Consider the following 11,150-nt stretch of genomic DNA (forward strand, 5'->3'; position numbering starts at 1 on the left):
CAAGACTTTGAATCAAATTTGAGGAGATAATTTTCTGAGCACCTCACCCTGTACTGATTATGTGAGTTATAGTTACGCTGTTGACTGCCACAGAGATGTAAAGCAAACCCAAGCAAACAAAAAAGAATCCACCAAAAAAAAAAAACAAACAACAACAACAAAAAAAGAACACACAAAACATCAAACACAGTTTTGGACTGGTTGTCCCTATTCATTTTGTACAGTCACTTAGAGAACATACACTCTTAAGAAGTCAAGTAGCTTATCCTAATAGTTGAGTGCTTTAGAGGCATTATAACCTAGAAATACTTGTTTATGTTGACTGGTAAGAAGCTTGGTGATACCAAGCTTAGATGAAGATTTATTGATGCTGAATGAATGGAATCCCATGAGTGAGACTCAGTTGTAAGTGGGAACTTTTATCTGACCGAGATATGTTCTGGCCTCTTGGTCATAGGTTTTGTTAATTTGTGTCCTAATGAAAACTCTATCCCGTGTCTGGTTATGTGAGTGCAGAAGTCTGGCATGTTGGAAGTGGAGAGACTTGGTATGTGATGAAGGGATTCTTTAATTGATTTGTTTTTTATGGAAGCATAGAATGGTGGATAGTACTGTTCTATAGAGGCATAAGCTTGAAAATAAAGATTGAGGAATAGAGGTGACTGCAATTATAACCATTGCATAAAACAAGTTTTAATAGTTATAATTTTAATCATTCAGATTTATGTGTGTGTGAGGTAAATAATAATAACTGATAGATTTGTTTTTACTAGATTCTAGAAAGCTTTTAACAATTAGATATTTCAAACATCCACTGCCTATACTAAATATAATTGCATCTATCTTTAATTTGCATTGATGAAGAAATGCACTTAGCTTAGCTCCTGCCTTTACTGGGATAGCATTACTGTAACAGATGTTTAAATTGCTTATGTTTCTGGAAAATGATTTTTTTGGTCAATTATATATATATATAAATATATTTTAAAGATGAAAAATGTTCCTCTGAAACTGTGTTAACTACTTAGTTTTCAAAGGAGTTTGAAAGATTTTCTAAGTGGAACAAATAAAACATACCCATTTTTACAGTTCCCCATGTTCTGTGACAAAAAGCAGGGAAAACAGGCAGTTCATAGCTTATGAGCAGATTATTGAGAAATAAACATTTAAAGTTGCTCTTGAGTTCTATTAGTTTTGCAGCTGAGATTAGTTGCTGTGGTGAAGTATTATAGCACTCCATAGATAGCCCTTGTGCCCCTAACTTTCACCTGCTTTCCATATCATACTGGAGCTTTTATCTCATCTTCCATGTGTTAGACTGCATAGCAAATACATGGTGGTACTTCTGTCTGTAGAACAAAAACCTTTGAAATGAGCATGGATTTTGTAATATTAAAGAAGGATTGAAGTGACCACAACTCTTTATTGTTCACACTCAGCAGACTGTCTTAGAAGACTGAAATGATTGTTTAGATGTAGTGATGCTGCATACTTCATAGTATCATAGTATCATAGTATCGTGCGAGTTGGACTTGGACTTGGTGTTTTGTTCTGTTTTTCTTTTATTCTGGAGTACAAGGCCCAGCAGGGCCAGGCTTATTTATTTTTTTACCCCACCACTTTCATAGCCAGATAATTTAGGTAAGGTTTATACATCACATGTAATCGTAGTAGATATGAGCACAAAAATTCCATTTTATTTTTGTGTTTAATATCTGTGTAGCAACTCAGTGTAATCTGGAAAAAAGCACATGTTTCTTCTTGAGAGGTAGTGATTGTTTGGAGTTTTTCTTCAGCTTACTCATCAGCTGAATATGGTTTGTATCACAATAAATCTTATGAACTTGATATCAGTATTGGTTTGAGGATATAGTTCACAGGCCCAGATATGCCAAGATTCATGTGTGCCTGTTTGCAGCTTATCTCTTGAGGGGATTCAGGCTTTATGGGAGCCTAAGTTGTTCTTGTTAACACAATGCCACAGCTATCTGGAGATGCTTAGAGAAATGATTCAAACAGCAAAAACTGTGAGAATGACAGTTATTGAGTCTGAAACCAACGGGCTGACCATTATGTAGGTATTTGCATTATCTTTCTTACCACTGTGGTCTGCCTGTTAGAAATAAAACTGACTTACACCCAGCTGGACTCTAAATCAGGAGCGAGTGTGGGATGCTACTGCAAAATAGTCAAGAACATAGTGACCAGAGCCCTTCATTGGGATGTGGAATCAAATGTTGTACTATACTATCTTTCTCCTAGGGATGAACTTCTCCATTCACCTTATTGCTGCTTAAGCATTTTTACTTAGATTTCCAGGGTCCTAGTAATGATATCAGGAGTTCTGACACGTGTTTTTGTCATGCCACTAGGCAGCAGAGCCAATAAAAGATAAAATGTACTGGAACTCTTCTCTGAAGGTTTTGGGTTTAAACCAGAGTTATGGTGAAACTGCATGCCTATCTGCAATCAGCAATTTTACTTTGTGTTCTGTAGACAACTTTTGCTGTTTTGCTTTGATGTGAAAATGTAATCATGTTTTAATAATACTGACTTTTTATTCCATGTGTTTCCATGGGTACTTTCAGAAAGAAGTAAGTACGGTGTCAGTGATGTTATGTTTGTGTGTGTGCATCTGGCATGCTTGATCATATTGTTAACAACACTTTCCTCACTTGAACTGTGTAATTGTTTGCCAGCTGGTGGAATGATCAAATTGAGCGTTTGTAGTTAGCCTGATATGACACACTCTTTACGAGAGTTGCATCAACAACATGAATGTCTTGCAAAGAAAAGGCAGAATGCTGCAGGTAAAGTCTTTATACTTGTTTGAGCAGTTGGAATATCTACCTTGTCTTTTACAAAAATTGCTACAGTGATTTGCTGTAACTGTGGGGTTCTTTCCAAGCAGTCAGTGGTAGAAACTAAATGAGACGGCAGTTGGTTCCATTCTTCTTGTTGCACTCTGTTAAAATAGCTGACTTGATCTTTGATTGTGTTTTTGCAAAGTAGAGAGAGTGAACTTCAGTCTAGAAAGCAGTACTCATTAATAAGCACCAGTATTACTGAGTGCAGTTCATTTATGCAGTTCATTATAGTTTACATCAAAGATCTCTAACTATGAATGACATAGATCCCCTTGAAACACTACAGTTGCTGAAGATGAACAGATAAGGCTGTGTCTCAGTAGTTCATAGACTGCTTATGTGCTTGGTGGCCCAGTGGGAGATCCAAACCTGAGAGTAGGGGGTTATATGACTGAGGTCCTGTTGGCTGAGGGATAATGTGTGATAAGAACAGGATGTGGCAAGGCAGTTGTGCAGTGGTTGGAGCAGACATGCTGCCCAAGGCTGGTACTGGTGCTCCCACATAAATGAGGTTAGAGATCCCCCACCTGTATTCTGTTAACCATATGCTTCTCTCTGCAGTATTACAGAACTGGCCACCACTATTACTGTTCACATATGCTCATTAGTTCCCCGGGCTCCCTTTGCTGAATTCTGATCTTTGGAAATTTGCATATGTGGAAAGCAAACTGTAGAGGTGAAGCATGGTTTGGGGGGAGGCTAAGTCTGGAGACTTTTGTGAAGAGGTGTGTTTTGCATAGAGCTAAGATAAACCTTGAGACCTGATAGATGTCACTGAATAGATTTTGCAAGATCCTGTCCAGCTGGCTATGAATGTGGTTTGTGGGCACTTCTTTCTTCCAGTCGTTGTGGTGATTCCTGTCCTTCACTGTTTCCTTGTTCTAGCCACTTGTAAAGTGATCACTTGCATGGTAGCTTGTTCTGTAAAAAAGAATCTACTTCTTTCAAGATACAGCAGAAGGGGATAAAACATATGGAAAAAGTGTCCGAGTAATCATTGGTGAAAATGCAAGAATATTGAGAATCAAAATATGTTTAAATGATAGTATTTACTCAGAAATCTTTTAACTTCTCTCTTGGTTAAAATACAATTTTCTTTATCCTAAAGGAGAAATTCCTTTTAGTCTAACACTGGATACCTGTTATTCTCCATGCTGTTGATCATGATCGCATGTGTGTTGCGCCAGCAAGCTGTAGATTGAACACACATATATGAATATCCTGTTTATATGTTCCTCATTGGTTCCTAGACTTCAATCTTAAGAGATTCCTGTTGAGGAATACATTCTAAAATACTGGAATTGAGCACTATTTTAAAATAATTTTTTGGAAATGGGATACATTTGAGGAAAGTGTTTGTCATGTACATTGTCTTTGTGGGAGGGCTTGAAGTCAAACTATGTATTGCTATACGTGCTTTTCAACTATGTATTGCTTTTAACAGTGAAAGCTACAGTGACCTCAGTGATGACAGCTCTCCAGAGAAAGAGTTTCCTAAATCAGAAACAAGCTAAAATAGTTGTATGAGAACACAGAAATGGATGATGCTATTGAGGTAAAATGCATTGTTTTGATAATGCTTCATAACATTTATTTGTTCTTTACTTAGAACAGGAGACAAAGTTACCTTGATTCTCCCTTTTGTTTCAAATCCCATCTGAGAGCTCATGTTTTCTTCCTTGCCTGCAGCACTTAACTGTTCTCCCTTTTCTTCTACTTAGCTTTGCAATTATGTTATTAAAGTCTACCAAGTGTTTTGAGTACAGCTTATAGGTAGGATGCTGTACAAAATCTTGTTGTGGTACTGTTTGATGATGCAACAAGTACATTCAAAAATTGGGGCTTTTTTGCTACTTCAGTTTGCAGATATGGATCATTTTGAGTAAACTGTGTTGACGTGACTTTTTATTTTGTCTTAATGAATCTTAAAATTCATTAATTTTGTAATTTGGTTTGTTGCCTTATGTAACAAACATATCCCAAGATAAATGGTTGGATTTAATCTGTGTAGTGAAACATTCACAAAAAAAGTTTTATGTAATTGTAGCGTTGTTTGCTGCAATGCTGTTTATTGTAGGTCTGGTTGTTTCTTTCACTTATGAGATGGTAGCCATAAACTCCTATTCAGTTTGGAGATCAGATTTTCTGTGAGCCACCTGACCAATGCAGAATCAGGGTGTAAATCTTAATCTTACTTAATTTTCTCAACACATTAATCTGAGTTCTAGCTGATGTTGTGCTCTCATCCATGTGTACGTGAACATTTTTCAGTATTTCCGAGCACTTCTGTAAGCAGAATGAAGTTTTTCCCTCCTGTGATTTTATTCCACTCATGTGGTATAGTTACTAAGCAGCTGCGCTTAATTACTAAGCAAATGATTAAGACTGCATGTGAATGATGCATTTCCATGACTGATGAAATACTGGTATGAGGTGCTAGAAACGGCATGACTTTTTTCTGTGACTTTTAATTTTATTCTTCCCTCTCAGATATCACATGTTAAAAATGGTTAATACATCTTACATGATGACAAATGAGAAAAGAATGTTTAATGATTCAATGATCTGATCCATACAGATGCTGTACTGATGTGTCTTAGAATGACCAAAAAATAAGTATACATAATGTTCCTTTTCATTCTTAGCCACATCCTTCTTACCTCGTTATAGCTCTATTTCTTTAGACTGCATAGTACAGGACAGGTCCTTTAGCTTTGATCTTGCTTTTCTCAGTAGAACTTACAGATGATAATTCTCTGTTTACCACTGCACTTGTGACGTTTTCAGTGCTTGGATGAATGTTCTTATGTTATGCTTTAAAGTAGTCAAGCTCATCTACTTTGAACGTGTCACTAGTGGCTACCGAGTATATTCAACATAATTAGTCTAGAAAGAAATAACTAAGCGAGATCTAAACAAAGGATAGAAGCATTGGCTAACTTTGTCTGTTTGTTTTTCCCTGTGGGTATGATTCCCCCCATTAATCAGAGCTGGATATGCATGTATATTGTATTTAGTTGTGGGTTTTGTTGTTGTTGTTTGTTTTGTTTTTTAATTTATTTATTCTGTTTGACCTATATTGCAATTCATAGTATCATAGTAGTATCATAGTATCATAGTATTGTGTGAGTTGGAAGGGACCTTAGAGATTATCAAGTCCAACTCCCGGGATTCGAGCCCTCTGTGTAGCAGAGCGGCACTTCTACCCCTTGCGCCACAGGGGGGATTCGAACCTGGGCCCTCTGGTGTTGCAAGCGGCAATTCTACCGCTGCGCCACCGGGGCAATTCATCTGCCTATAGGACTTATCATAAAGCTATTCTGGACTTGAGAGAAACTAACATAATCATGAGTAAGCTGAGTTAATGAAGAAATGCTTTTAATCTTTTTTTTTTTTTTTTTTTTCTTCTTTCTTCCACTCTCCCTTTTTATGTTACAGACAGTTGGAAACAGGTCAATGCTGAATAGAAGAAAGTGAAGAAAGTGGAACAGTAAGCTGGTTGAGGTCCTCGTATCTCGTCCTGCACTGTTTTCAGTAATTCTCTGTAGCAAAACCTGTTCTATATAAATGCTATTTTGCTTTAAAAAATGATATAAATTGTTGTGCACTCAGCTATTAATCATTATTGATCTGTCCTGTATTTCAAAGTGATCTCAGGTGAATATTTGTTAGTTCATTAGTTCACAGTTATTTTTGCTCTAAGGGAAGATTTGAATGTTTCCACCTTAGGACAGTATGAAAAAATGCATTCATTCTTCTGAACGAGGTAGGAATGCACAAAATATTTAAGGGGAAGTTGTTCTCTACTGTTCATGGATAAAATGGTTTCAGGTTTGCTTCTCTGTTAAGCTGGTTGTGTATATGTATAAATTTTACTATTTTGCTGTTCAGTATGTACAAATAAGAAATTGTTCGTCTCAGCTCTGTGACTGTAATAATTGATGTGGGATATGAATATCTCTTCACTTTATAAGTGATTCCTTTTGACCACAGTTCAAGTTTGTTTTCTCTGTTTGCTCCTTAAAAATGTAATACCGAACATAATTCTGACCTACCAAGTTACAGAAGTGATAGTAGACAGTGCTTTTCTATTTACATTTTATAATAGAGAAATATGCTCATATTTTAAAAAGCAAGCTGTATATTAAAAAGCAAGGTCAAAGAAGAACCAGACATAAACCTAGAGTGCAATCTGGGATCCAGCTGCACAACACTAAGTTAAGTTCAGTAACTGAATATAATGATGAATAAAGGTTTTCTCTTGTTTTCTTGCATCCATTGATCTCTCCATTATCCTGGGGCTCAATCTCCAGTAGAACAAAATAGTGTGTTTTCATTTAGAAATTGCAAGTTTACACCATTGTGTGACAAGCATAAGCTGCCCTTTCAAAGCCAGGACAGCAGCCAGAATCCCTGAGATGATGAGATAAGCTGTACTGTGTATAAGATTGGATCCCATGAGCTGAATGGCTACAGTGGAGCTGTCTCAGAAGCTGGACCTGTAACTGGTGGGTCTAAATGCCTGAGGTGCCCCTTTCATACAAAGAAAAAATTTTAATTGTTAGCTTTATGTTTCACTTTGGTTTTGGCAAAGTGGTGTTTTTATGTGATCAAAAGGTTAGTACAACGTTTAGCGGCATACTAGTTTATAGGAATCACTTATTGGAAATATGAAGGTTGGGTGCAGCCTTGGCTGCAGTAACTGTGAGATGAGTGGAGTCCAGGATCCTGTGTGGAGGAAGCAGGGCAATAAGTATGATTCATCTAAAAACCTGGACTTCAGGTGATAAAACTTTGGCCTCTTCCTGAGCTTGGAGGAATCCTGTGGACTTAGAGCCCTAGAAGGTAGGTGTTCAGGACATATGGTTAATATTCAGGCATCGCTTCCTCCATGCTTTAGACTGGTGCATCCCTATGAGTATGAAGTCAAACAAAGTGGGCAGAAGACTTGCATGGATGAGCAATAAGCTTCTTAGAGAAAAGAAGTTTGTGGGGAAAAAGGGTCAGGCCACTTTGTAGGAATATAATTTGTTAGAGTGTGCAGGAAATGTGATGGGAAAGACTAAGACCCACTTAGAGTTAAATCTGGTGAGGGGAGTCAGGAACAGTGAGAAGGACTACTACTACATCAGTAGCAAAAGGAAGATTAGGGAAAAATGTGCACCCACTTCTGAATGGGATGGGTTCCCTAGTGATGAAGTGTTCAGGGAAGGCAGAATTACTGAATGCCTTCTTTGCTTCAGTCTTTACTGCTAAGGCCAGCAGCCCACAGGAATCCCATACTCTGGAGACAAAAGAGGAAGTCTGGAGAGAGTTTCCTGTGGTTAGCATCATTTAAGCAAACCTGGTTCTCACGTATCTATGTACCCCAGTAGGATGCAGCTATGAGTGCTGAGGACACTGGCAGATGTTATTGCTAGGCTACTTGCCATTGTCTTTGAAAGGTCATGGAAAACTGAGGAGGTGCCCAAGGGGTGAAGGAAAGCCTTCAAAGTCTTCAAAAAGAGCAAGAAGGACGACCCAGGAAACTACAGGCCAATCAGCTTCACCTCTGTCCCTGGGAAGGTGATGAAACAGCTTATTCTGGATGTCATCTTTGAACATGTGGAAGAAAAGAGAACCAGCATGAATTCTCCAAGGGGCATTCATGCTTAAGCGATCTGATAACCTTCTATGATGACAGGACTGGCTGTGTAGATGGGGAGACAGTAGTGGTTGTTGTCCACTTTGACTTCAGTAAGGTTTTCAACAGTGTCTCCCATAACATCCTCATAGGTAAGCTCAGGAAGTGGGGGTTAAATGAGTAATAATCATATGTATGAGTACAGATTAGGGTCTGCTGACATGCTGGAAAAGCAGTTCTGTGGACCTGGGAATCCTGGTGGAAATCAAGTTAACTGTGAGCTGGCATGTGACCTTTTGGCCAAAAAACCATTCAGATTGCTGGCCACGAGCATTGCTAGCAGGTTGAGGAAGGTTATACTCTGCCTCCACTCAGACCTGGTGAAGTGTGTCTGGTTCTGGGTTTCCTGGGGAGAGTCCAGCAAAGTGGTGTAAAGATGATTAAGTAACTGGAACATCGAGGGAGCTGAACCTTTTTAGCCTGGAGGAAGACTGAGAGGGGAACTTATCAATATATACAAATATCTTAAGTGGAGGGTGTCCTGAGGATGGGGCTATGTGCTTCACTAGCACCCAGCAACAATATGAGAGGGAATGGGCACAAACACAGTAAGTTCAATTAGAATATGAGGAGAAGCTTATTAAGGTGACGGAGCACTGGAACAAGCCACCTGAGAGAGGCTGTGGAGTTGTCTTTTCTGGAGGTCTTCAGAACTTGTCTGGACATGATCCTGTGCAGTATGCTCTAGTGGAGGCATGAGAGACCTTGGATCAGATGATCTGCAGAGGTCTTTTACAACTTCAGCCATTCAGAGTCTGTACAAAAATAAAAAGTACCATATTCCTTGGTTACACTGTTTATAAAACAGTGAGTTTGAGAACTTTGCTTCGCTTTAGGAAACCTCAGGTTGCACAACTAATTTATCTCTTCACTAGAGAACTTTTAATGATGAAGTAAAAAATATGCTCCTTTGGCCAAGATTGTTTTAAAGTGATCTGCTGATATATGCCTTAGAAATAGAAGATATTGATGGAATTGGTATCACTGTATGACTTCCTCTATAAGAGATACTGGCTACTGGTTTTTGCAAGGTGAAACGTTTCCTTATTCTATCCATAATGTTGAATTGTATTTTCAAGTATATTTGTGTTATTCAGAAGTGTTAAGATGTTGTTTTAAAGAATCACTGTGAACGTTGTTGGATTTTTCACTTTGTCATTTCTAGTTTAATTGTCTATGTCTGTGGTCATATCTTTGTGGTTCATATAGTCCTAGCTCATCAAGATGAAATATTAGGAATTAAATATCTTAGGAAACTGCTAAAATTGGCTTTGTGTAGCTGTGTATGGAGAAGTTGTGGTTTACCCCCAAAAAATTGAGGGAGAAACACAACGTGGAATGAAACTGGAAACGGCTCCTTTAACATCCAGTACCTTTGTCAACCCTCTTCCTACTACACAAAAGACTAAATATTGGAGATACATGCATGCCTGCCACAAGAGATCTGTCTTCTACTTGGACTGACAGAGGCAGCAGCTTGCCGTTTATAAACTGAAGGCATGCAGGCCTTCTTGGTTTTCATTTGAACGTGAACCATGGAATTTGGATTCTTTTAAGGAATAACAAGGGAATAAAGGAGTTTGCTTTGGATGTATCATTCCAAAATAGAGAATGTAATTAAGGATATATTAAAGGAAAAAAGAAAAATTTACTGTGAGGGGCCTGACCTACTTCTGTGCTTTTTGTGATCTTGTCTTGATAGACTTGGATCTGTTCTTCGTCTGTGGGAAGCATGAACTGTTGAGCAGGGGGACCTAGTGTACAAAAGTTGAGTTGAAGTGCTACTGGTTAGAAAGATGTACTTGGAGCACAGCAAGCTCTGAAATCTGTATTTTTTGTTCTCTGTTGAGTTACTGTTTGGCTGTTGCTTAGGCTTACGGGCTGTTCTTGTATCAGTAATTTAGGACATTGGCCATAGTCTGACAAAGCAGGTGACAGAACACTGGCATAGGCTGCCCAGACAGGTTGTGAAGTCTCCTTCTCTAAAGATATTAAAAATCTTTCTGAGCATGATCCTGAGCAACCTGTTCTATATGTCCCTGTTTGCACAGTGGGTTGAACCAAATGGCTTTCAGAAGTCCTTTCCAACCTCAGCCAACTTGTGATTTTGTGAGAGAAGCTAGTTACCTTTTAACCTCATTACTGACAGTTAATGAGGTTAACATAATAATATTATGGGAGGCTTTGACCAAATTGTAGCTCCTTGGAAATAAGTGAGTTGTTTTGTGGTGTTTTGTTTTTGCATTCAGCTGCAGCTGAGCTGAATTAAGTTTCTCACTTTATTTGGCAGCTTGGAGAGAACCTTCACTTAACTTTCTGCAGAGGCTGAATGTGATGGACAGGCGCAGATCTTAGTTTACATATGACAGTGTGGAAGAGTTATCTGTCCCATCAGACTGTTTCTTCTGAGGGAATATTTGCAGATGTGGGCCAGTTTCTGTATTAGCCTACTGTTTGTCTGAAGCCTCATGAGGTGTGCAGTTCTCCTATTACACGAGTATGACTTTGTTGATTACAGGGTGGCACCAAAGAGGGCTTCCTATCACCTGGCATTCAACTTGGGTGTGGTTCTCCTAAATTGCTCTACAGGCATCTGAGCT

At 38.5% G+C, this 11,150-nt stretch overlaps 1 protein-coding gene across 2 annotated transcripts in view; it reads left to right on the forward strand.

The window, feature by feature from the left end:
* The window catches only part of CTPS2 (CTP synthase 2), a 58,470-nt gene extending 48,281 nt beyond the window's left edge, over positions 1–10,189 (forward strand). For both annotated transcript variants that reach the window (XM_072330291.1, XM_072330298.1), the window contains exons 18-19: positions 4,312–4,422; positions 6,306–10,189. In XM_072330291.1, the coding sequence (XP_072186392.1) occupies positions 4,312–4,381 (70 nt within the window). In that variant the 3' untranslated portion in view covers positions 4,382–4,422; positions 6,306–10,189. The remainder of the gene's footprint in view (positions 1–4,311; positions 4,423–6,305) is intronic.
* The last annotated feature ends 961 nt before the right edge of the window (positions 10,190–11,150 follow it).

This window comes from Excalfactoria chinensis, chromosome 1 (assembly GCF_039878825.1).
Source record: "Excalfactoria chinensis isolate bCotChi1 chromosome 1, bCotChi1.hap2, whole genome shotgun sequence".
Classification (NCBI taxonomy): Eukaryota; Metazoa; Chordata; class Aves; order Galliformes; family Phasianidae; genus Excalfactoria; species Excalfactoria chinensis.